Below are 26438 nucleotides of genomic sequence, written 5' to 3'. Positions count from 1 at the left end.
TCCCAAAGGTGTGCGAAATGGCTTTTCTTTCCGTTCGTATTTTCTTGCCTGGCTTCTGACAGCCGCTAGGGGGCGCCCCTGGACTACACTCAAAGGACGTTTCGCTTGACATCTGATCCCCTTTCTTCCTGTAACACTTTCCGACGAGCCAGAGGGCTTGAACGTCGTTGGACTTGCAGGGAGGCGAGGAGGCGGTCACAGAAAGGAAACATCGAACCTTCGCAGCCGGAATTAGCATCGGAATGAGCGTTTAATAAAAACGAATTCCAAGAAGATTCTTTTGGAATTAATAAGAGAGTTACGGGAGAGGAGGGGGGTTAAAAGGAAGATCACTCTCTGAGGCAAGATGCTTTCCTGCTTGGCTCTACAGCTCTGTCTTCTGCTTGTCTCCTCAGGTGAGCAATGGTATGTGGGTTGCGATGAGTTGATTCCCTATTATTACCGGGCAGGATTTCAAAAGACCCTCAGAGAGCGGGGCCTCAGCTTCCTTGGGGCCACGCAGGACTTGTTAAGAACGCGGAATAGGTTTATACACGTAAGAAACGCTTTCTCCTGAATAAAGGGGGTTTCTTTTCCCCTGGGCAAACAAAGCTCGGCTTAGCAACAGAAACCAGTTTGTATCTCACCTGTCCCTAGAGTAGGGGAGGTCAGGATATTTATTTAATGACTTTTTTTCCTTTCACAGGCATTGCTTGGGCGGATTCTGTGTCTCAGTCTCCCCGGGAGGTGACAGTCTCGGAGGGACGCGATGTGGTCTTACAGTGTAATTACAACACCACACTGCTCACCGATCCGTATCTCTTCTGGTACCGCCAATATCCGAACCAGCCGCTCCAGCACGTCCTGACCGCGTACAAATCCGCTGCCGCGCGGAACACGTTCGCCGACGGGCGATTCTCCGCGGTGCTGTTCGACCAGAACCGGACGGTTCCCCTGCGGGTGGAGGCCGCGTCGCTCCCGGACGGGGCGGTGTATCTCTGCGCCCTGAGCCCCACAGCGGGCGGAGCCGCATCCCCGGCGCTACAAGAAGCGAGCGAGGGGCGGCGCTCCCCGCTGGGGCAGAGGCGGGTTTGTGCCTGGCCCTTTTCATGACGCTTCCCTGCGCAGTTCAGTCACTCTGCTCTCCCCCCGCCTGGGAGGTTTTGCGGGTTCCACACCCACCGTGTAATCTGAAATGTCCGTGTGTCTGTGTGTGGGGGAGGTGTATGGCGAGGGTTCGTCAGTGTGTGTGTATGTGTGTAGATGTGGTGTGGGGAGGGGGGTGCGTCAGTGTCTGCGTGTTTCTGGGTGTGTGTAGATGTGGTGTGTGTTTGTGCTTGAGTGTTTGCGTGGTATGGATGTGTCTATGTCCTGATGTCGTGTGTGTGTGTGTGTGTGTGTGTGTGTGTGTGTGTGTGTGTGTAGCTGTACGGTGTGTGGTTATGTGTGAGGGTGTAGATGTAGCGAGTGTGGTGTATTGGTGTGTGCAGATGTGTGGGGTGTGTGTGCGTGAGGGTGTAGATGTTGGGGGTGGAGGTGCGGGGTTGGGAATAATGACTGGACAGCACAGCGACAGGCCGGGTTTTGCTCATTGACCGCTGTCCTCCCAGCTCAGGAAGGAGGGGGTGGGGCTAATCGCAGACTTCCCAAAAGCTCTCCCCTGGAGACCCCTCCCGCCTGCGGTTCCCTGAGAAATTTCCCCGGGGTCCTCTGGCGGCTTGGTTGGTCTCACAAGGGCGCTCCAGGCCCTCTTATTACTCGCCTGGGACTTTGTAGTGGGTGGTGCTTGGTGCTGCCCGAGGGCAGGGGGCGGGACTCGAGGCCCCTCCCAGTCCCAGGGTTCTAGCGTCACAGTTTGAGGTTCGCAAGACACCCCGCGGGCAGAGATCCGGGGGAGGCGGCCCAACCAGCCACAGGCAGGGCCTGAATCAAAGGCAGCAGCTGTGGCGGAAACGCCAGGGGCTGGCTGCGCGCAAGTGGGGCCCGTTCCAGGAACCGTCCCCTCCCCGCTGTGCCCAGACCCCGCTGTGCCCAGACCCCCCCCCCCAGCAGGTGCCTTCACCCGTCACAGTGCCACTCCCACGCTCTGCTCCCCTGCTGTGGGGCCAGCCCGCGCTCCGATCGTGTAAATGGGCCCAACTCGAAGCTTGGTAAATCAGGGTTCCCACGTCGGATTCAATGGCCCAGCCGCAGTGTCTGTGTAGCCAAGCAGGCTAATGGCATATTGGGCTGTGTTAGGAGGAGCATTGTCAGCAGATCTAGAGACGTGATTATTCCCCTTTACTGGGCACTGGGGAGCCCACATCTGGAGTACTGGGTCCAGTTCTGGGGCCCCCACTACAGAAGGGATGTGGACACATTGGAGAGTGTCCAGCAGAGGGAAACCAAAATGATACGGGTGCTGGAGCACATGACCTAGGAGGAGAGGCTAAGGGATGTCGGCTTGTTTAGGCTGCAGAAGAGAAGAGTGTGACCTAGCGGGGGTGCTATTGCTTTGTAACCTGGGATTCCCCTGCTCTGTGATGAGTGATTCCCACTGGCTCACCCACATGTGGCTTGGCCCAGACACCTAGTCCCAGCCTGAGCAGATAACAAGGCTCTTCCCAGAGAGAGAGACAAAGGAAGGGAGGCGGAAATGGCCACCTGGCTGGGGGGCAGGGCCTGGGAGCTGGGCAGTTTTTTGGCTGGTAAGAGATGAAGAGAAGAGACTCAACTGAGTACGGAGGGGTCAGAGGCGTGTGGACCCCTACCCAAGGGGTCTGAGGTTGCCTGGCCCTGACTCCTTATACCCCCCTGACCTCTATGCTGTTCTGTATCCTTGAGAAGCAATAAACCCTCTGTATTCTACTGGCTGGCAGAGTCTATTCTGGCTGCCCCAGTGCAGGATTGGGGGAACCCCAACACTCCACCCAAAGAGTGAAGGGATTTGAGAGCAGACTCAACTCCTGCAGAGGCTGGAGAGAGGCTGTTCTCAGTGGTGACAGAGGACAGAACAAGAAGGAACCATCTCAAGTTGCAGTGGGGGAGGTCTAGGTTGGATATTAGGAAAAACTATTTCCCTAGGAGAGTGGGGAAGTGCTGGGATGGGTTCCTTAGGGAGCAGCTGGGATCTCCATCCCTAGAGGTTTTCAAATCCTGCTCTGACTAAGCCATGGCTGGGATGATTGAGTTGGCCTTGGCCTTGCTTTGCAGGGGAGGAGGGTTGGACTTGGGGCCTCCTGAGGTCTCTTCCAGCCCAACCCCTCAGCCTCGTGCCACCCTGAGGCGACCTAGAGCCCAGCTGCTCCCCCTTGGCTACCCAAGGGATTTGGAGGCTGAAAAGGAGCCACGTGACAGGAACCCACAGCGGGCAGGGCGCAGGCTGAGGGAGGTGCCAGCCGGGTGTCCCGGGGAACCCGCCCTGAGCCGAGGTCTGGTCGCAGTTCGAAAGTCTCCCCCCCACGATTTGGTCCCATATGGTTAAGTGACTCATGTGCGGTGACACAGGTGAGAAGCACCTGGAGGAGGGGGCTGACGCTGCGGTTACAAACTCTCCCAGAAGCAAACCGAGGTCTCTCTGCATTTGGGGTCAATTTGTAGGGAAAAGAATCCCAAACATCACCTGTCAATCGCTATCCAATAAAACAACAAAGGGGGAAGGTTGTATCTGGCCCCCCTCAGCTGTCCCAGGTAACAAGTGAGGGCTCAAGGCAGCGGTGCAAAGACCCGGGTAGGGTGGGGGCCTTAGGGATGTTCTCTCCCCTGGCGGGCAGGATCCCCAGATCAACAGCGGAGACCCTGCTAGTGGCCCTGAAACGCTCCTCCCCTCTGGCAAGCGGATGCAACCGAGGCGGGGAGCTTTCCCGGGCGGGGGCAGAAGCCCCTGCCCCCCCTTTCTTGGAGGAGCATTAGACCCCGAGGACTGAACCGAAGCTGCTGCTTGGCAGCCCCCGATGGAGTCTCTAGCGCCCGTGAGTCCTTGTGCGTGGCTGGCAGGGACGATTCCCAGGGCCGGGAGGCAGCGAGACTTAAATCGATGCGACATGGGAACTACGTCATAGACCCAACTGCCAGCAACAGCGACAATTGCGCGTGTGGCCAGCAGGGGGCAGCCTTTGCCAGGAAGAGGCAGGAGATTGAGATTGTTAAAGTGGCCACTTTCCAGTATGTATCCCTTTGCCCAGCACTAGAGCGGTGCGTTTGCTTCCCCTGCCCTGTGGGGGGCGTTTCCCGGCTCCTTCCCTTTCCCCTGCACGGCAGCGCGTCCCGGCCACAGCCCCTTTCAGCCAGGCACCTAGAGATCTGCCTGTCACAGCCGCCTCTCCCCAAACGCTGCAGCAGTCCAGCACCGCAGCCTGGCTCCACGCCGGGGCTCCCCTGGTGCGTGGAGCAGGCCTGGCCAGCTGGAGAAATGGCTGAGAACACCAAACAGGAAGTGAGCTTTCCCGTCGCCAAAATGTGACACCCGGTGGCCCCCGCCTGTACAAAGCTTCCCCGCCAGGAGGCAGGGCTGTCCTTGCCAGAAGGGAGCTGGAGTCAGAGGTTTGTGTTCTGCCTGGGAGGGAAGGGCCTTGTGCCGATAGGAGGAGCCCGGCCTTGTTCAGCGGCAGAGGCAAGGCGGCTAGAACAGCCCCAGCCGAGCACAGAGCAGCCCGGGGGTGATAAACACGCGGGGAGCCAGGAATCATTCTGCGTCACGGCGCACGGAAATGGGGGGTAGCGCAACCAAGAGGAGTCGGGGGGCCTTACTAGTGACCCTGCTCGTTCATCTTTCCTGTAAGTCCTGCCGCTTTTCCAGCCCCCAATGCCAGCGGGACCAGCGCTCTGGCCGGGGTCCCCCGTGGGGCACCCAAGAACCGGGAGTCACTTTTGTAAGGCTGAGCCGGGCGGGCGATGAACACGAGAACGGCCTGGGCATGATGCATCTCCGGGGCGTCGGGATGACAGAGGGGCCCGATTCGTTGCCCGTTCTCGTTAGAAATGCACGTTCCTTTCCCACTAGGTGTAGGCGGCCAGGTGAGCGTGGAACAGAGCCCGCGGTCCCTGAGCGGCTCGGAGGGACAGGACTTTAGCCTGGCCTGCAATTACTCCGGCACGGAGAGAAGCGTGCAGTGGTACCGCCAGGCCCCAGGGGGAAACCCGGCCCTCCTGGGGATTCTGTACAGGGACGAACCCGGCACGTGGGGGCCGAACCTCCGAGCTGAGCTGCGTACCAAAGAGAAACGCAGCTTCTTGAACATCAGCGACGCGCAGCTGCGAGACACAGCCACCTACCTCTGCGCAGTGGAGGCACAGTGACACCAAGGGCACCCCCGGCTGTGCAAAAACCATGGGCTGGTATTGCCAAGGGTGCCTATGGGAGTTAGGCAGCTGATTATCATTGAAATTCAGGAGGGAGCTGGGCCTCTTACTCCTTGGGGCCCTTTCAAGATTCCAGCAAAAGGGAACAAAGAGAATTTTACCCAAAATGCCTAAGGGAGTTAGGCGCCCCCTTTACGGAACGGGATTCCGGGCATGTCTGTGTAGGTATTCAAGCGCCTAAAGAAGGAGATAGGTGCCTAGAGGGATTTTCAAAAGTGTCGAGGGGACTCACTCCCATTCCTAGGTGCTCTTGAAAATCCCACTCGATGGGGATCTACCCTTAAAACCCTGTCCCATAGGAACCTAAGTCTCTGGTTGCCAATGGCATTTAGAGTCCTAAATGATCTCCTTTGAAAATGTTACCCGAAGTGCAAAAGTGGTAGAGAGATGTGCCCTGGGCTCCCCTCTGTGCTCAGGAACATGGGAAGCAAAATCTCCACAGCTATTGGTGTGAGCCCCTGAAGGTCTAACCCCCTGGGTGGCTTCTCTCTGTTGTCCCCAGGGGGCAGCTGCCAAGTGGAGGTGCATCAGGCCGCCTCACAGGAAGGGCAGAGCGCCAGGATCTCCTGCCACTACCGGGCTCTGGTCCTGTCCAGTCTCCACTGGTTCCGACAGCCCCCAGGGCAGAGCCCTGCTTTCCTCCTGATGCTGTATCCGAACGAGAATGGGCCCCAGCGTGGGAATGTCACCGCCCAGCTCTTCCCGGACAAGAAGCTGAGCTCCCTGCACCTCAGCGCCGCCCAGGGGGCCTGCAAACAGCTCAACTGCTTCTCTCGTGCCTCACCAGGATCGTGCCCTGCGCACCGGACACCTGTGCCCTGCCGGAGATCAGACCCAGACTAAGGGCCATTTACTGGGGAATGTGGGGACATGCTTTGCGTGTCACTCAACTTTCCACTGTCACTGACATGGAGTAAGTCCAGGGAAGAGGGTGTGTGTGTGTGAAAGATAGATAGATAGATAGATAGATAGATAGATAGATAGATAGATGGGGGTGTGGGGATAGATAGGTAGATAGATAGATAGATAGAGGGGGTGTGTGAGGATAGATAGATAGATAGATAGATAGATAGATAGATAGATAGATAGATAGATAGATAGAGGGGGTGTGTGAGGATAGATAGATAGATAGATAGATAGATAGATAGATAGATAGATAGATAGATAGATAGATAGAGGGGGTGTGTGAGGATAGATAGATAGATAGATAGATAGATAGATAGATAGATAGATAGATAGATAGATAGATAGATAGATAGATAGATAGATGGGGGTGTGGGGATAGATAGATAGATAGATAGATAGATGATAGATAGATAGATAGATAGATAGATAGATAGATAGATAGATAGATAGATAGATAGATAGATAGATAGATAGATAGATAGATAGATAGATAGATAGATGAAGTGTATGGAGAGGGATGGATGGAGAGGCAGGAAGACAGATAAAGTATATTGGATGGATGGATGGATGGATGGATGGATGGATGGACAAAGACAGACAGACAAAGTGTACTGGTTGTGTGGGTGGATGTATAGATGGACAGACAGACAGAGTGTATGGAGATGGATGGATGGACAGAGACAGACATACAGACAGACAAAGTGTATTGGATGGGTGAATAATACTGGATATTCACTGCCAGGTCCCCGTGCGGATGTGTATTGTGGTTCCCAGCTAGAGGCAGGGGCTGTGCAGAGCACAATAAGGAACCACGCCTGAGGCAGGGCAGGGAGACAGAAGTTTATTAGCAAGCTCATCAGGGAGGGACTCTCTGTAAATACACCCTGGGGCAGCGTCCTGCGACTCACCTCTCCTTCTCCGCTCTGTGTCCCAGACCCCAGCATGGAAGACACTGTGAGGCAGACCCCGCCGGCAGCGGCAGCCCTGGAGGGTGGGGCTGTGACCTTGAATTATGCCTACGAGACCGACGCCAGCTACTACACCTTGTACTGGTACAAACAGCCGCCGGCAGGGGAACCCGTTTTCCTACCGTGGGAATATTACGGAGGAACAAAGGAGAACCAGGCCGGAGAGAGATTCTCTGCAGACTTCAAGAAATCCCAAAGCTCCATCAGTCTGAGGATCACAGGCTTGAAGCCGAGGGACTCCGCCGGGTACTTCTGCGCTCTCAGTAAAGGCCCACAGTGGTGTGATGAACACAGATCCCTGCACAAAACTCTACAGCTGTCTCCTGCCCTGGGAAACCGACCCTTCCATGCGAAGGAAGCCACAGGCAGGAAAGGGGGGGTGTATGTGGGGAGGGGTGCGGGGTCAGGGGGCCCGGCTGCAGATGGCTTCCTGCAGATAAAAACCTCTCACTGGTTTCTGGGAATCTGCACCACAGCTCCACTCAGAAATTCACCGCCAAGGGTAGAATTGACAGGAGACAAAGCAGAATGAGCCCAGGGCTGGAAGGACCTTTGTGGGGGGAGGGTCTGTGGTAGCAGAAGGGTCTTTCATCCAGCAGAGAAAGTCAGAGTGAGCGCCGGGGGCTGGACACGAAACCAGGCAAACTCAAGTGTCAGCGTGTCTGTTGAGGCAGCGGGTTCTTCGTCATTCGCATGGTTCGAACCAGGCCTGCATTTCGCTTGCTGGAAAATACCCTGTAGCTCCGCCATAAACCCATAAGCCTGGCATTGGTGCGGGGAGCACAGGTTGAGATTCTCTGGCCTGAGTGGCACAGGAGAGCGGATACTCGGCCACAGCGGTGCTGTCTGGCCGCACAAATTCTCGCATCTGCTGCACACATCCCTGGCTGCGGAGGTTGGAATTGTCATAGCCGCCTCTTGGGTTTAGGCACCTGGATTCTATAGAAACTCAAAGGGGGATGTAAGTGCCTCACTCCCCAGGGATCCCATGGGAACCACAGTTCACGTTGTGCAGTGGATGGGGGAAAAGGCCCACGCACCACGTGACTCCTCTGTCAGCCTGGTTTTTTAAGGGGGTCCATTCAGAAGCCTCTGGCACTGCGGGTTTGATGCCCCCTGGTTTGGTCTGAGGGAAGCAGAGGTTGGTCCGGGGGTGCTGGTGCCGGTCTCTGCTACTTAGCACCCAACAGCCTGCGGCCACAACACGCAAACACCAGGGATCCATCCTGCGGGGAGGGGGGGGTCTCTTCTCTGGGGCACGTGGCTCCCACCCCCATTTGCAGCCTGTGACGGTGCGTTGGGGTCCCCCGTTTCCTGCACCTCGAAATGGAACGAACAGACTGCACCAGCTGGTGGAATAGAGGAAGTTTATTGCCCCTCCAGGATACAGCACAGCATAGATGTAATCTGGTCACAGAGCTGGGCTAGGATGCCTCAGGCCCCCTTGAGTTGGGGGGAGACTGGGCCCCTAAACTCCAGCTCCTCTCCCTAGGCTGTCTCCTCCATGCTCTCAGACCGCCAGCAACCCACTAACTAACTTCCAGCCCTGCCCCCCAGCCAGGGCAGCATTCCACCTTCCTTTGTTCCTCTCCATGGGGGGTGTCTGGCCACTGGTTTGCACAGTGACTCATCCTGTTTTGCTGGGTCGTGGTACCCAGGGCAGCCAGTGGGGGTTCCCCCAGAGCCAGCAGCATAGAAACCAGCCAGGTACCCCCACTATGTCACACAGCCCTGCATGATGAACCAGCAGCAGGGCGGGGAAACGGGCTCAGCTTTGGGAAGAGAAGCTTGGGGCAGAGGCGAGTCCGGGGCATTGTGGGCTGGGCCTGGCTCTCCGGGCAGTGCTCGCTGATGTCCTGCAGCGGGCGCTGCAGCACAGGCATAGACGGTCTGTGTAGACGGGGATCCAGTTTGCTCCAGCCACTGGGTTCTCCAGGGTCTTCTCCTGCACCCCCCAGGCACAGGGAGACACATGGCAGCTCAGCCGGGGGACTAGGACAATTCGTATGGGAGGCGGGAGGAGCGAGGAGAGCCATTGAACCAAACTGTAACCCTGCCTAGGAGGAAAGCACTTCAAGCTTGGAGGTGCGGGGTGGCACCAGCTCCCTTACTCCTTTGGGTGCAGCTGCATGGCAGGTGTCAAGGGGAGGAGTTGCTCCACCCTCCCCCCGTTGTGATATCACTGCCTGGTTTCTAACCTACCCTCCCCCACAACAGCTCCCTCTTCCTCCACAAGAGCCTCGCTCACATGCCGGCTTGGAGGACACAAGAGGCCGGCACCTGCAGCAGAGCGGAGAGCCTGGGACCATGTTCACCATCCTGGTCTCAGCCCTGGTGCTGGCTTTGCTTTTCAGTGAGTCAGGGCTTGACTCCTGCTTGGGAAAAGTTCCACCTGCTTCCCGCTTCGCTAGGGGCGTTGGGCAATTAAACAGCCCTTCCTCCTCCTCCTCCTTCTCTTCCTCCCCCTCCGCAGTATGGAATATGGATTCAGGGGCCACAATCCCATGGAAACTGAATTTCCATGGACTCCAGGAGTCTGCCTAAGGAGCCGGGTGACCTGCCCGTCCCCATGAACACCGAGCGCAGGACAAGCCGGCACGGGCTCAGCGAGCAGGGAGGAAGATTTCGGTTAAATGTTGGGAAAAACTTTCTAACTCTCAGGAGAGTTGAGCTCCCGTCAGGGTGTGGTCTGGAGGGTGGAAGAGGAGGCTGGAAAAGCACCGGGCAGGGAAGGGCGCATGGTCTCAGGATGGGGGGAGTGAGCACATGGACTCTGGAGGTCACCAAAACATTGTCCTGCTTCCCTTAAAAATCCCGGCCCCAGGAGCTCCCCACACTCACAGCAACCTCTGACTGACCTCTCCTTTCTCTCTCCTTGTGCCAGGCTCCAGCATGGAAGATTCCGTCACTCAGACCCAGCATTCGGAGTCAGTCCTGGAGCGCGAGTCCGTGTCCCTGGATTGCACCTATGAAACATCGGCCGGAAATTATTACTTGTACTGGTACAAACAGCCCCCTCATGGAGGCCTTATTCTCCTTTTTGAGCAATATTCTGGAGGAAGAAAGAGCAACGAGGCAGGGGAGAGATTCTCTGTCAATTTTGAGAAAGACAAAAGCTCCTTCAGTTTGAGGATCACGGCTCTGGAGTTGGGGGACGCGGCCACGTACTTCTGTGCTTTCCGTAGCTTAGAGACACAGTGTGGAAATGAATAGAGGGCCCTGTACAAAAACCTGGCCCCGCTCCGCTACTGCAGGGACCTGACTCCTCCCAGGTGAAGTTAGCAGGCAGTAAAGGGCTGGGAGCTGTGTGTATGTGTGGGGGGGAAGGGCTGTGAAGTGGGGTGAGACCTGCCACAGCTGCCTGACTGGAGACACGAACCTCACCCTGAGTTCTCGGAAGAGGCGACACCGCAACTTTTCGCAGAAATTCTCTGCAAGGAGGCGCTGGAAGGAGCCAAAGGCAGAGGGGGATCCCCTGGGTGTGGGCCAGAGCGGGGCAAGTTGGGCCTAGAGATAAAGTGCCCGTTTGTCCCCAGGAGGGTAATTAAACACGGACACAACTTACCCGGGGACACGGCGCACTCGCCAGCATTTGAAGTCTGAAGACTGGGGGTCTCTCCGCTGAATGAGGCACCAGATACGAGGGGGGGGGGGACGGAGGAGTCCCGGCGGATACTTCTCTGGCCTGAAATAATACAGGGGGGTCAGAGGAGATGGTCACAAAGGTCTCCCCTCACCTTAGGAGTCATGCACCAAGCCACCTGTGAATATCTCACTGCGAGGGGTGAGGCAGGGATGGGTTCCTCTTGGAGCTGCACAGAGCCAGTGTGTGCTGGGCACCTAACTCCCCTGGGCTCCAAAGGGAATTCCATCCTGGGCTGACACTTAACCCAAGGAGGGACCCTTGCCTCTCACTTCAGAGTTCAATGCATGGGCTTAGTCGGCATCTACAGTTCACACTGGGCCCGCAGTTTAGCGGCCTGCATCCCGGCACGGGCAAGCGCTCTGCCAAGCCTGGAAAGACAGCTCCTGGCTTTGGAGGGAGGCTGTCAATCTTACTAGGGCCTTGAGGATTTAGGTAATCAACTTCCATTGCAGTTCTACGGCATTTGGGCATCTAATTCCCTTAGGCTGCTATGAAAACGTGGTTTCTGAAGCTGCATCATTTGTCATGGGAATTTGACCTCTACTTCTCTTGGGCTGGTTTCCCACTCTCGGCCTGCACTCTGGTGCGACAGGAATTCTAAACTGCAGGGCAAATAGATTGTTTCCCATCCCCTGAAACCAAGAGCAGAACAGCAGAGCTGCCTCAAGCCGGGCTGGGTTGATCTGAAAAGAAAATGCCATAAAAATGAGGCAAAGAACTTATGGTCCTGTGCTGCCCTCTGGTGGCCGCACTTGAAAGGGAATCCTCTGAACAGTCATTCATGCTAAAATTCGACACTTTACGCCTTGGTCTCAACAAACAATCTAGTTACCTTACCCATTACAAAGGTAGCTTCCCCAATTATCACCTCTAATATCATTAGCTCACAGACATCTACCTCCCCCGCCCCCATCCTCCTTATGTTCTGAAATGTGATTTGTCCTTTTCATATGTGTTCATTTTTTTAAATTGTATCCTTTGGTATATATGGTTGTGACTATTTTCTTCCACTATTTGATCTGAGGAAGTGGGTCTGGCCCACGAAAGCTCATCATCTAATAAACCAACTTGTTAGTCTTTAAATTGCTACATAGTCCTGTATTTTGCTTCAGCTACACCAGACTAACACGGCTAATTTCTATCACTAAACAAGTCACTGGTACCCATAATCACATGTATTTCAAAGATCACCGTGCACACATCAGACGTCTACACACTCTCACACAAGCTCTGATTCTCACACTCACAAAATGACACAGACACACAGAAACGAGCACGCAAGCCACACTCACATGCAAACAGTAATGCACACTCTCCACGTCACAAACACAACTCTCTCCCTCTCACACACACACAGAGCCATTTACCTGCAGCAGCTTGATCATTTTGGCATCCTAATTTTGCTAGAAACATAGGAAACTCCGTCTTTTCCTCCGACAATCACCTTCCCAGACCCCTTCAGTGCATAAAAACCTCAAGAAATGTCCCTGAGGGACTTGCCTGTGTGGGAGAAAGGACTAGAACTTTGGCCTTACAGCCACTGGAGTCTCTTTCCCTACGGCTGGAGCTGCCCCGAGAGCGTCCAGGAAGGTCCTGCGGCTGGGGGCTGGTCTACGCTGGAGCTGCAGAGCCCTGACAAGGCAGGTGAGCACCAGTCAGCTACAAGAACCCAGGCTGGGGGCGGGGGAGTGTCACATGATGTGCCTGAGAAGAGAAACCGCTCAGGGCAGAGAGGAGCCAGGCAACCAGCTCGTCTCCCTGCCCGGTGGCTCCAGGTGTCAGAAATTCCCCTCCCCTCCCCTCCCTGGACACCATGAGGCGGGGAGTCCCCTGGGTCGTTCTCCACTTGCTCGGTAAGTTTCTGCTCAGACCTCGCTAGGCCTGAGGAACGCTGAGGCGGACGCGCCTGGAGCCATAATTAGCGCAAGTGACAGCTCAGAGTCCCTGCACCCCTGGGAGAGAGGGAGCTGCCAATGGGGCACGACTCTGCGCCTGAGCTACTCCAACAGCCGCCTTGCCCTGGGGCGCTTTGCCGGCACTTCTTCCCTCTGTCCCAGACAGGGGGATGGGCAGAGAGAGACTCGGTGCATGGGGCAGGGGTTAGGCATCAGAGGGCAGGACAGACAAAGGGACCCGTAGGATGCTCAGACAGGCAAGTCACGCACCCCCACCTGCCCTCGAATGCTGCGTTCTAATCGGGGTTTTCCTCCCTGCAGTCTCCTGCTGCGCCGCCCAAGTGACCCAGAGCCCCGAGAGGCTGGAGACTGGCCAAGGGGAGGTCGTCACCATGTCCTGCAATTTCACCGCCGCTTACCGGCCTTTCCACTGGTACCAGCAGCTTCCCGGGCGGGGACCGACCCACCTGCTGACCGTCAGCTCTGCGGAGAACGCCACAGAGAGGCGGTTCATCGGCGAGCGTCTGGACAGCGGGAAGCGCAGCTCCCTGCACATCTCCGCCTCCCAGCTGGGCGACTCCGGCAGCTACCTCTGCGCGGTGGATGCACAGTGACACCGGCAGGGCTGGGCCCCGCGCAAAAACCCTCCGCCCCCGCCCGGCCGCTAGGGGAGGGAATGCGGGTTTCGATCCCCCGCGGGCGGAAAGCGGCACAAGCCCACGACGGCCGGGGCGACCTATTCTCAGCTGTTATCAATGGTGAGAGCTCTGGTGGAGCTAATGGGGCCATAGCGTAAGGAGCAGATCCCAGATCTGCAGTCCCTCATAGAGGTGTGTGAACGGCAGCCTAAATCCGGAGTCAATCCACATCTGTTCTATGGTGACTAGATCACAAGAAACAAAATTTCATCCCCTTTCCTTTTCTTCCTACATTGTCTACAGCAAAGTTTTTTAGTAAACCAAAGCACGGGGAAACCGGCTTCCCTTAAGCTCTTGCTTAGAAGCTAAATCAGCCGCTTCTCGTCGCAAGAATAAACCAACAATCCTGATTATAACTCCCTCCCCTGGGAAACAGATGAAAGTTTCTGCTCCCCTCCCCCTTGCGCAGTCCAGGCAGTTCATCAGTCCGCCGGAAGGGGGCGCTGCAGCCCGAGCTCAATGTAGAGTCGCTGGCTCGCAGCGCTGTTCCACCCGGCGGCTTTTTCCTGAGTAGGGCAGGGCTCGGCAGGGACCCAGGGAGCGATTTTGTCACTGCCCCCAGCGGTGACAATATCGACGCCTCCAGCAGCAGCAGCAGCGTCACAGCGCGCGTCTCTGCCCGGGTTTGCAGCGGTGGGGAGAAGTCTGGAGGCGTCTGTCCCAGCGAGGGTTTGTCGGGCTGGAGGCAGGGACCAGCGTCGAGTCCCCGCGGAGGCGCAGAGACTCCCCGATTTGTGTGGTGATGGGAACAATGCGGGGGGCAGCGATTGCGCTACTTGTCGTTTGGGGTGAAATCTCCTGTATCCAGCAGCCCCGCGCATCCCACCCAATACCGCCTCTGTCCCCCGCGTTCACCCCGCCCAACACATCCCTGTTCCCTCCTCCCCCAGTGCTGCGTTCTCGCTGCTGAGTTGTGTCAACCGGCAGGGCAGCGGGGCTGGTTTAGGGAGGGGGAATTGACCCCTAAATGTCCTTAAAATTTTCACATCGACGACCCCAACTCTGCCCGGCTTTCGTTCCCAGGTGCCGCGGGCGGGGCTCAGATTGAGCAGCCGGGCTCCGTAGAGGCGCCGGAGGGAGCCGAAATGAACCTCAACTGCTCCCACCCCGCAATCACGTTGCAAGACAGTGTGGTTTGGTACCGGCAATTCCCGGGCCGAGGTCCCCAGTACATCGTGTCTGGGCACAGCGGAACCACGAGTAGCTCCGAGTCCGGGGGTGTCCTGCACATCTCCGGGGACAGGAAATCCAGCGCGCTGGCCCTGCGCAGGGCACGGCTGGCGGACGCGGCGGTGTATTACTGCGCTCTGAGCGACACAGTGGGACAGCCAGGTGCGGGCCCCGTACAATAAGTATCGCCCTGCCCCTGGCTGCGGGTGTAGGCGGCGGGAGGGGTGAAGGCGAGGCGCGCTTCCATTTGGGAGAAGGGGGAAGGGATGTCAGGGGAGACACAGAGATGAATAATCATGTGGGGGCACACGTACCGAGGTGGGTGAGATTTGATCCTTCGGAAAAGTTCTAAGAACCTTCGTTCCAGGAGGAGGGTGAAGCGCAGGAAACCAACCTTTACGCTCCCCCTGCCAAGGAGTCACGAGGATGCATAGATTCAGTTTTGTTGGGCCCCGGTTGGGGGCGGGATATGAGAAAAGGCGGACCAGATAATGTCTTGTATTGGACCCACTTCTCTGGGGGGAGAGACCGCTGCAGAAGACGGTCTAGTGAAAGAGGTGAGACCTCACCTAGCTAGCTAGGAAATATGGAGATCTCTCTCTCTCTCTCTCTCTCTCTCTCTCTCTCTTTCTCTCTCTCTCTCTCTCTCTCACACACACACACACAGAGAGAGAGAGAGAAAGAGAGAGAGAGAGATGGGGAAGTGACACACAACAGTGTACTAGCATTGTATTTGTGAAACTGACCCTCACGATACTGGGGAAAAAATCATGGGCAAGTTTTGTAAACATCACTCTGCAAACGAATTCCTCCCTCCACCTACCTACAGGAATAAACGCAAAGTGAGTCTACGTTAACAGATTGTGTCTGAACAGCCTGGTCACACAAGCCTTTTCTCATCGGTCAGGGATCTTCTTCAGAGACACTTGGGAAAGTTACAGGAAAAAGTTTTCAGAAGGCACCTCGCTGCAGTTCCGGGACTGTCCCGCCAGAGGGCGCTGCGGGACGAGCGGGATTGCTTCGCATAAACCCGCCGCAGAAGTTAACTCACCCCTGGCTTTCCTTTCGCTCCAGTTCTCCTGCCCCCCACCCTTCCGAAAAAGCCTGTGAAGTTGCTGTGAAGGTGGGACTGGGGAATAAACACACAGACCCCATGACGCCTACAGGCACGTCCATGCGTCCTTGCCGAGGAGGGTCTGTAGACAGCCAGGCACAGACATTTCAAACCGCTAGCCTCACACCTCCTGCGTGGGGCAGGCTCTAATCAGGGCCGGTACGTGGGACAACTGACATGGTGCTAAGCGACACCCCGTCCCATCCCCGCCTAGCGCACATTGAGTCTCCGCTGGGCTGGGCCGGGCCGGTCTCACCACAGAACCTGCAGCCTCCCCGCGTCTGTCTCGGACCCAGCAATTCCCGGGCCCTTGCTCGGTGCCCTGGGGCCGCCCCTCCCGGGTTCGGAGAAAAGGGGGGCAGTTCGTAGCCTCAGTTAAAACGGGGAGGGGGTAACGCTCTTGCGCAGACGCAGCGGCTGCGTCACTCCATGATCCGGGCCCGCGGTTCAACAAGGGACTCGCTACCTGTCGCGGGGACTAGGAGCAGCGAAAGGGCCGAGGAGCCCGGACACGCGGGGATGGGCGGAGCTGGGATTGTGCCAACCCCGGATACAGCCCTGACGCGGATGGTTGTTTTCAGTCAGTGAGATTTCCCCTCTGTCCCGGTGAGGGTCTGTGGGGCTGGAGGCAGAGACCAGCGGCGGTCCCCGCGGAGGAGCAGAGACACCCCGATTTGTGTGCGGAGGGGAACAATGCGGGGCGCAGCGATTGTGCTGCTTCTCGTTTGGGGTAAGATTTCGTGTTTCTTTCTAGCAGCCTCCCCTCACCCCGCCCACCGCATCTCTCTCCCTCCAATCCCACTCAATACCGCACTGCCCCTCCCGACTATCTCACCCAATATACCCCTGTCTCCCCTCCCATTCTACCCACTGCACCCCTGTCCCTTCCCCCCCCCAACACACCTCTTTCCTGTCCTGCCTGCTGCGTTCTCCCTCCCGTGTTCTGCTTACAGGCGGTTCCGGGAATTTGGGGGAATTTACCCCCGAGGTTCTTTATAAGTTCCAAATGAATTAACTTAATTCTCTTCCCGGTTTCTTTCCCAGGTGCCCCGGGCCGGGCTCAGATCCAGCAGCCGGGCTCTGCAGACGCGCAAGCGGGAGAGGAACTGAACCTCACCTGCTCCCACTCCTCAGCTTCTACTGAGTCTGTGTTTTGGTACCGGCAGTTCCCGGGCCGAGAGCTCCAGTACATCGCCCGTGGATACACGGACTCTGTTCGCAGCTCCGAGCCCGAGGGCGCCCTGCACATCTCCGGGGACAGGAAATCCAGCGCGCTGGCCCTGCGCAGGGCGCGGCTGGCGGACGCGGCGGTGTATTACTGCGCTCTGGGCGACACAGTGTGACAGCCAGGGGTGGGCCCCGTGCAATAAGTATCGTGCTGTATGTAGGGGGGGGAGGGGGGATGCTGGGCGGGCTTCCACCTGGGGAAGGGGAGCGACAGTGAGACAACAAGAGGTGAATAAAAGCTTTTGGGGCCAAATTTACCAAGGTCTCCCTGCGCGTAATTTAGGCGGGTAACGAGATTTCATTCTTTGGAAAAAGATCTAAAAATCCCTTTCACGGAGAAAAATGAAGCAAAATAAGAGGTAAAGGGTGGAAGGAAGGAGGGAAGGAAGGAAGAAGGCAAGGAGGGAGAGAGGAAGGGAGGGAGAAAAGCATGGAGGAGGGAACGAAACAAGGGGGAGGCAAAGAAGGGAGGGAGGCAGGAAGGGAGGGAAGGATGGCGGGAGGAGGGATGGAAGAAAGGAAGGAAGGGAGGGAAGGAAGGAGGGAGGGAGAGAGAGAGGAAGCGAGGGAAGGAAGGAGGTAAGGGAGGGAGAGAGGAACGGGGAAGGAAGGAAGAAAGGAAGTAGGGAGGGACAGAGGGAGGAAGGACAGAGGGAGGTCATGTGTTCCCACATCGGTCTCTATAAACCATATAAGCTGAAATGAACATGGGACACAAACATCCCCCCGCCCCTCCCCCCATCAGCGATTCTCAGGAAACCTGCCCTAGCACCATTCGGGAACTACAGTGCCCAGAGATTGCTCGTTGCGCTAACACGGAACCAGCCTACACACTCCGGGTGGGAGGGTCAGACGCTCTAGGGGCGCTGGCTGGGGGAAGCGGATGGAACTTTCCGTCCCCACTGCGCAGAGACAGGGCCTGTCTAGGATCATCCTCCCCTGCTGTGCCGGGAACCCCGCTCTGTCTGGGCGGGAAAGGCCGAGTCGCTGCGGGAGGGGTAAGAAACGCTCCTGCGAGCTCTCGCGGGTGCTGTGGGCACGTTTGGCCACACGGGGGCGCTGTGGCGCTTAGTCAATACAAGTCACAGCCCGGTCCCCTGCTCCCCGCCCTCTCCTGACACTAATCTGCCCCATTGGCCCTGCACACGACCCATCTCCAACAGCGCCATGGACACGGGGTTACAGAGCAGAGAGACTCAGTCCCGCCACGCTGGGCTCAGGCTGCGGCGACTCGGGGCCGCTCACCGACACAGCTCGCATCTGAAGGCTCCTTTGACAGAGCAGACTTCCCACCTTCTCCAACCCGGAGCCCCCAGACACGCCCCCCGTCCCGCCGGTGTTTGCCGAACAGGCGGATCAGCTCCGTTTAGACACAGACCCAGCGGCCCGGCATGGCTCCGGCTTGGCTCCCCGCGGTGCTGGTCACGGCACTGCTCGGTGAGTCCCGGTGTCTTGTCTGCTTGCGCCCTGTGTGTCTGTGCCTCGGGGCGGCTCCCTGCGGCTCCGTGGTCTCTGGCGCCCTGTCTAGACCAGGAGCTGAGTGTGTCTGTTATTTACTCTCCCACAGGAGGCACCTTGGGGGCCGACACCGTGAACCAAACCGAAGGCACCGTCGTCATCTCCCAAGGGGACCCGCTGCGTCTGAATTGCACTTACCAATTTTCTAGCAGTGTTACTTTTGTTTATCCCTTCTGGTACGTGCAATATCCCGGCCAGGGCCCCCGGATGCTCCTGAGGGACCTGGGCAGGGAGGACTCTGACGAAGGGATCCGAAAAGGCTTCAATGCCACCCACGACAAAAAGGACAAATCCTTCCCCTTTTGGAAACCGTCCGTCGAATTGAGCGATTCTGCCACCTATTACTGCGCCGCGAGCGACACAGTGACACCGGCCAGCAGGGGGGCTGCGCAAAAACCGCGCAGGGGTTGCGTGAAGCAACAGGGGATGGGCAGTGGGATGGGGGGGCGAATCGGGGACCTAAATGGAGTAGCGCCCCTGTCTCTCTGTCTCACACACAAACACACACACAGAGTAATTCCCTATCCAACCCTCCCCAACACGTGCAGTGTTGTTGTCACTCCTTCTACTGTTTGCAAAGTGGGTTATTTTTAGTTTATGACTGGTCCCTGAAATTGATAATTTTTATGTCTCTCTTATACTTAAATTTAATAGCTTGAGCAACGAATTCTCAAATGCCTACCCTGTCATGACTGGAGTCACCATCCTTGCGGTAACTGCTGATCCCGGAAGTGGCTGGCAAGCCCCTGCAGCCCCTGAGAGAGGCAGAGCAGGGGGTCTCCACACGGTGTCCTTGCTTGCAGGCACCGCTCCTGCAGCTCCCATTGGTCTGTAACAGAGATCGTGACCAGCAGAAGCTCCGGGCTCAGTGACTGTAGATGAGGGGCAACAGATGGCACCCTGGATATATTGCTGTGCATGCCAGCTACCTCCAGGAGCGGAGCAGGGTTTGGGAGCCTCACCCAGGCTGGTAAAAGTGATTGAGGATCGGGGAGGTGGGGGATAGGGTGAGTAGAGTGAGGGCTCGGAGAAGGGGTGGAGCAAGGGTGGGGCCTCAAAGCAGAGGAGGAAGGAAGCGGGACAAGGATATTTGGGTTTCAGTTAGATCTTACATTCCTCTTCATTTGAAAAAGGAGCTTGTGGTTAAAGAGGCTGGAGACCACAGACTTTGACAAATACAGGAGAAGTTTGTGCTGCAAAGTTCCAGAGTTGCCCGGCAGAGGGCTCCACATACCACGCTCCATGTAGTCGTGTAGTCCTCTGGATCCACTGCACCTCATCCGGCTTTGTGTCTTTCCCGGTGACTTTCTGTGCGGCTGGAAGCAGAGACCAGCGGCGGGTCCCCGCGCAGGAGCAGACACACCCCGATTTCTGTGGTGATGGGCACAATGTGGGGCGCAGCGATAGTGCTGCTTTTCGTTTGGGGTAATATTTCCTGTTTCCAGCAGTCTCTCTCCCATCCCACCCAGTGCACCCCTGTTTCAACACCCTCCACACCTCTGCGTTCTCCCAGAGGAACAGTTTGAACTGGCAGGGCGGTGACAGGGAGGAGAGGGGGGATTTCGGAGGGAAATTTACCCCTAAAGCTCCTGAGAAATTTCACTGTCACTCACACAACGCTCTGCCCGGTTTTTTGACCAGGTGCCCCGGGCCGGGCTCAGATTCAGCAGCCGGGCTCCGCCGAAGCTGTGGAGAGCGCCGAACTGAACCTCACCTGCAACCACGACGGAATCAAGGGCACGGAATATATCTACTGGTACCGGCAGTTCCCGGGCCAAGGGCCCCAGTACATAGTTCGCGGGTTCAAGCAAAATGTTGAGACCTCCGAGCCCGAGGGCGCCCTGCACATCCCCGCGGACAGGAAATCCAGCGCGCTGGTCCTGCGCAGGGCGCGGCTGGCGGACGCGGCGGTGTATTACTGCGCTCTGGGCGACACAGTGTGACAGCCAGGGGCGGAACCCGCATAATAACTATCCTCCTACCCCGGGCTGTGTGTGTAGGTGGTTGCGGGGAGGGGGGGGGGGGAGGTGAGTCCGGGCTTCGCTTCCATGTGGGGCAGGGAAAGGCGATCGCAAGGAACACTAACGCCCAATGTAGGATTTGGGGCAAAATCTACCAAGGCCTCTGCGGGCCCAACCCTATTGTCCTAGGCAGGGCCGGCTCGAGCCATTCCTGCGCCCTGGCAACGGCCCGCGACTCATGCGCTGCTCTGTCCCTGGCATGACCGGTCCGGTCCATTGCCGCGCTGGGCACCTTACAGCTGCAATCGGGAGCCCCACCCCCCCAGGTTGGCGCCCCGGCAGGTGCCCGGCTAGCTCCCGCCCCTTAATCCGGCCGTGGACCTAGGCGGCTCGGCTTGTGAGATTTGAAACGTTGGAAACAGTGTGAGAAAAATCATCTTCTGAGGAAAATGTGATGCTCAGTCAAAAGTCAAAGCATGAAAAAGAGAAAGAAACAAACAAAAACCCCGCACAAATCCAGTGTCAGTAACATTATTTTGAGAGATTGCCATCTCCACACTCCAAACCCGCCCTGTGCCCTCAGCGCGCCACCAATAGTGCTGGGGGAAAGCCTCATTAACTCTTAAATCCCATTCCGCCTAGAGAATCTCCCACGGTCTAGCGGGGGTCATCCTGAATTACCACGTCACTTGGGTTGTCTCACAGGACCCGCCCTTGGCAGCCTACGCGTGCACGTGGCACAGACGAACTTCTAATGCCAAGTTCTGGGGAAAGGGTTTGCGTTGCACAGTTCCAGGCTTGCCCGGCAGGGGGCGCCGCAGGACCCTTTCTCTCTGAGCTCCTGCCGGACACACGGAACATTGCGCAGCTCAGCACAGACCTGGCTGCCAGTGGCTGGGGAGGGGTTTGTGTCATTGACACCAGCTGGGACCCAGCTAAAATCCAGCAGAACAGCATCGCAGCGCGCGTCTCTCTGCCCGGATTTCCAGCGCTGGGATTAAGGGCGGGACGTCTGTCCGGGTGAGGGTGGGTCTGTGGGTCTGGAGGCTCCGCGGAAGAGCAGAGACACCCCGATTTGTTTGTGGATGGGAACAATGCGGGGCGCAGCGATTGTTCTGCTTCTGGTTTGGGGTAAGAGTTCGTGTTTCCAGCAGCCCCACAACTAACAAACTCCTGTTCCCCTGCGCATCTCACCCAACACACCCCTGTCCCCACTCCCATCTCTCCAATACACCCTTTCTCCCCCCTCCCCTACCCATACTGGATTCTCCCTGCCGACCTGTCTCAGCAGGCAGGGCGGTGCCGGCAATGCTGAAAGGGGCCAGAGGAAATTTACCGCTAAGCCTCCTTAGAATTTTCACATTCACTGACGGAACTCTCTGCCCGGTTTTCTCCCCCAGGTGTCCCGGGCCGGGCTCAGATCGAGCAGCCGGGCTCCGCCGAAGCATTGGAGGGAGCCGAACTGAACCTCAACTGCTCCCACAGCAAAATCTCCACTGAGACTGTGGTTTGGTACCGGCAGTTCCCGGGCGGAGGTCCCCAGTTTATCGTGTCCGGGTACAGGGCAACCACGCCGAGCTCCGAGCCCGAGGGCGCCCTGCACGTCTCCGGGGACAGGAAATCCAGCGCGCTGGTCCTGCGCAGGGCGCGGCTGGCGGACGCGGCGGTGTATTACTGCGCTCTGAGGGACACAGTGCGACAGCCAGCGGCGGGCCCCGTACAATAAGTATCGCCCTGCCCCGGGCTGTGTGGAGGGGGCTGGTGGGGTGATTGCGGAGGGGGGCGGGCGGAAGATGGGGGAGGGCGTTTGGTGAGACAAAGAGACGGACAAAGCATTCGGGGACACATGCACCGAGGTGATGGTGCGTTTATATTTTTACCTATGAAAATCCGATCCAGGGAGGAGGAACAAAAATTCTCCTTTCCTCTCGCACTAAGGAGGAAGATTGCTGTGATTCCAAGATTCAGCCTTGTTGTGGCCCAGTTGGAGACGGGATATGAGACAAGACGAGCCAGAGAAGATCTCCGCTTCTCCTGGAGAGAGAGACTAATGCAAGAATGGGTCCAGTGAGATAGGAGAGGAGAACGGGAGATGTAGAGATTACAGACGCTCAGACACACACGAGAGAACGTTAGGCAACTGACACATAAGAACATCAGAACATAAGAATGGCCATACTGGGTCAGACCAAAGGTCCATCTAGGAGGTAGACTGAAGACAATGAATAAGCAATTTATCTCCTACCATCTTCCTACCATCCTTCTTCAGCCTTTGACAAACAGAGTCAGAGTGCCTTTTCTTACCCCCTGGCTAATAGCCTTTTATGGACCAAACCTCCATGACTTTATCTAGCTCTTTTTAAAGCTATGTTATACTCTTAGCCTTCACAGTGTCCTCTGGCAAGGAGTTCCACAGGTTGACTGACAGTTGTGGGAAGAAGTTTCTTTCATTCCTTTTAAAACTGCTGCCCATTAAATTCATTAGGTGTCCCCTAGTTTTTACATTATGCAACAGGGAAATAACTTTTTTTATTCACCCTCTCCACCCCTCTCATGATTTTATATAGCTCTATCATAGCCCCCCTCAGTCTCCTCTTTTCTAAACTGAAAACTCACAGTCCCTTTAGCCGCTCCTCATATGGGACCGGCTCCAAACCCCTAATAATTTTAATTGCTCTTTTCTGAACCCTAGACAAAGTTCTGGAAAGGGGGTTTCTGCTGCACAGTTCCAGAGTTGCCCGGCAGAGGGCTCCGCATGCCACACTCCATATAGATGTGTCTGCTCTGGATCCATTTCACACCCTTGGCTTTGCCCTCTCGCAGCCTGTCGGTTCGCTCCCCGCTCGGAGCTCCTGGCGGACGAACGGAGCCCTTAGACGCCTAGGCACAGAGCCGGCCGTGGAGGGGGCTGTGTCTTTGGCACCAACCGGGACCAAGCTCAAAAATCCAACAGCAACATCTCAGCGCGCGCCTGTCTCCCCGAGTTTGCAGCGGTGGGGACAAGGCCGGAACTTCTGTTCCGGTGAGAGTCTGTGTGGCTGAAGGCTGTAAACAGCGGCAGGTCCCCGCGAAGGAGCAGAGACTCCCCGATTTGTGTGGGGATGAGAACCATGCGGGGGGCAGCGGTTCTGCTACTTCTCGTTTGGGGTAAGATTTCCTGCTTCCAACAGCGCTCCTCCCAGCTCACCCAACACTGCCCTGTCCCCGGTTCCCCCCCCCCCCCCCGCCTATTCCACCCAACACCCCTATGTCACCCAACACACCCCTTCCTCCTCTCCCATCGCGCCCAATACACCCCTTTTCCCTCCACCCACACACCCCTGCTGCGTTCTCCATACACAGCTGTTTGAACTGGCAGGGCGATGTCAGGAAAAGAGGGAATTTTAGAGCGGAATTTACCCCTAAAGCTCCTGAGAAATTTCACCTTCACTGACTTAACTCTGCCCGGTTTTCTATAGCAGGTGCCCCGGGCCGGGCTAAGATCGAGCAGCCGGGCTCCGCCGAAGATGTGGAGGGAGCCGAACTGAACCTCACCTGCTCCCACGCCTCAATCGCCAATGAGAACATCTACTGGTACCGGCAGTTCCCGGGCCGAGGACCCCAGTACATCATGTCTGGGTACAGCAGAACCACGCCTATCTCCGAGCCCGAGGGCGCCCTGCACATCTCCGGGGACAGGAAATCCAGCGCGCTGGCCCTGCGCAGGGCGCGGCTGGCGGACGCGGCGGTGTATTACTGCGCTCTGGGCGACACAGTGCGACAGCCAGGTGCGAGCCCCGTACAATAAGTATGGCTCTGCATGTGGGGGATGGGGCAATGCCGGGCGGGCTTCCAGCTGGGGAAGGGGAGCGACAGTGAGACAAGAGGTGAATAAAAGCTTTGTGGGCCAAATTTACTAAGGTCTTCCTGCGCGAAATTAGGCGGATAAAGAGATTTGATCCTTCGGGAAAAGGTCTAAAAATCCCTTTCAGAGAGAAAAATAAGGCATCCTTAGAGGTTAAGGCTGGAACGAAGAAAGGAGGGAGGGAGGGAGGAAGGAAGGAAGCTCTCCAGAGAGCTGTCGCGGATGTTTTGGGCACGTTTGGTCACGCGGGGGCGCTGCGGCGCTGGGTCAATGCAAGTCAGAACTCGCCCAGGTATCCCCTGACACTAACCTGCCCCCTTCACTCTTCACACGCCCCATCTTCCACGGCGCCATGGACACGGGGTTGCAGACCAGAGAGACTGGCGCAACTCGCATCTGAAGGCCCCTTTGACGGAGCCCAGTTCTCGCCTTCTCCAAACCGGAGCCCCCCAACGCGCAGAAACCCCCCGGTTTTTGCTGAACAGGCGGATCAGCTCCGTTTAGACACAGACACAGACCCAGCGGCCCGGCATGACTCCGGCGTGGCTCTCCGCGGTGCTCCTCACGGCGCTGCTCGGTGAGTCGCGCTGCGGTTCTGAGCCGCGCCGCGCTCTACGGAACCGGGCCTGGGTCGGGTCCTGCTCAGTGTCGGATCCCTGGGCGTTCTAATAGCCGAGTGTGTCTGTCGCGTCTCCCCGCAGCACCAATGCTCTGCCCCGACACCGCGTTCAATGCGGTTGTGCGGGTCTCGCGTTTCGCTGCGTGGGCTGGGCCCGGGCTGCCTCCGAGTGTCCATCTTCCCTGTTCCCTCGGCCAGGGGATTGTCTCTGTTTGAGGTCGCGGGGTCCCGGGGACAGTGTGCGCATCGCCCAGCGCTCCGTGGGGTCCGTGTTGGTCTGAAGTGAGTTTGCTGCGCGGTTTGTGTCTGGGACCCGCCCGCTCTCTGGGACCGGACCCGCCCGGCTCCGGGGTGTCTGAGCGGGTCTGTTCTGCTCTGCTCCCCCGCAGGAGGCGCCTCTGGGGCGGACACCGTGACCCAAACCGAAGGCAGCGTCGGCATCTCCCAAGGGGACCCGCTGCGTCTGAATTGCACCTACCAATTCTCTTTTACTACTTCTCTCTTCTGGTACGTGCAATATCCCGGCCAGGCCCCCCGGATGCTCCTGGAGGACCTCGCCGGGCAGAATTCCGGAGAAGGGATCCGAGAAGGGTTCGATGCCACCCACGAGACAAAGGACAAATCCTTCCACCTCTGGAAAGCGTCCGTCGAACTGAGCGACTCCGCCACCTATTACTGCGCCGCGATAGACACAGTGACACAGGCCGGCCGCGGGGCTGCGCAAATACCGCGCACGGGCTCCTCAGAAGAATAAGGGGCGGAAAATGGGCTCTGGAAGCAAGTGTGGGGCAGAAGGCGAGGGACTCTGTAAACATTTACCATAGACCGGAAATCCTCCCCCCCCCCCCACACACACACATTAGCTCTGGGCCTTTCCCTTCTTCCCCCCTATGCGGAGTTTCACCTTCCCAGGAATAAGGTTCAGTGCCCGGAATCATCCGGAAAATCGAGGAAAGACCAAAGCCCAGCCCCAGTCCCTCCTCCCCCGCCCCCCGCCCACTCCCTAAGGAGACGCTCTGAGGAAGCTGCCCTCAGCCCGGTCCCTGAAGGAAAGTGGCGCCAGACAAAGCATTTCACCGTCCCTGACACAACACAAACACGGATTCTGCCCTGATCCCCGCGGAGAAATGCGTACTCTGAAAGGAAATGGTAGGAGGCGCTGAAGTGTGTTCCCATTCCCACAACAGAGGGACTGACGGACACACGGGCAGGCAGAGAGACAGACGGAAGGACATGCAGACAGACAGACTTTAGGGGACTGTCCTCGCCTCGGGCTCCAGAAAGCCTCCTTCTGCTGGAGAAGTTGGTCTCCTGGGGGGGGGGGGGGGGGGGGCTGGAAGAGCAACAGCTACACGGTGCCCGTTCGCGTGCCCATTTCGACACTGGGGGGCGCTGCAGCCCCGTTCTCCCGCCCCCTGCTCCCCGACCGCACCTGCTCCCCCTCCCCCCGCCATCGAGCTCCTGCGGTTCCTTGACACGCCGCGGGACGGGATTCACAGCGCAGCGAGACTCGCTCCTGGGTAGATTGGTGCCGGCTGGTCCCGCAGCCCAGC

At 57.5% G+C, this 26438-nt stretch overlaps 1 protein-coding gene and 3 gene segments (V, D, J or C); 3 read left to right on the top strand and 1 right to left on the bottom strand.

The window, feature by feature from the left end:
* NOP9 (NOP9 nucleolar protein) overlaps positions 1–26438 on the bottom strand; it is a 340212-nt gene that overhangs the window by 301237 nt on the left and 12537 nt on the right. The gene's annotated exons all lie outside the window — the stretch shown is intronic.
* Positions 12548–13627, top strand: LOC142821373 (T cell receptor alpha variable 27-like). The segment is given in 2 exon segments: positions 12548–12692; positions 13056–13627. Coding segments are annotated over 2 exon segments (333 nt in total).
* Positions 15306–17088, top strand: LOC142821364 (T cell receptor alpha variable 4-like). The segment is given in 2 exon segments: positions 15306–16446; positions 16761–17088. Coding segments are annotated over 2 exon segments (336 nt in total).
* LOC142821353 (T cell receptor alpha variable 4-like) lies at positions 22217–24304 on the top strand. The segment is given in 2 exon segments: positions 22217–23569; positions 23884–24304. Coding segments are annotated over 2 exon segments (372 nt in total).

Source organism: Pelodiscus sinensis, chromosome 30 (assembly GCF_049634645.1).
Source record: "Pelodiscus sinensis isolate JC-2024 chromosome 30, ASM4963464v1, whole genome shotgun sequence".
NCBI lineage: Eukaryota > Metazoa > Chordata > Testudines > Trionychidae > Pelodiscus > Pelodiscus sinensis.
The sequence above is the reverse complement of the archived record's forward strand: the minus strand, read 5'-3'. Positions and strand labels throughout refer to the sequence as shown.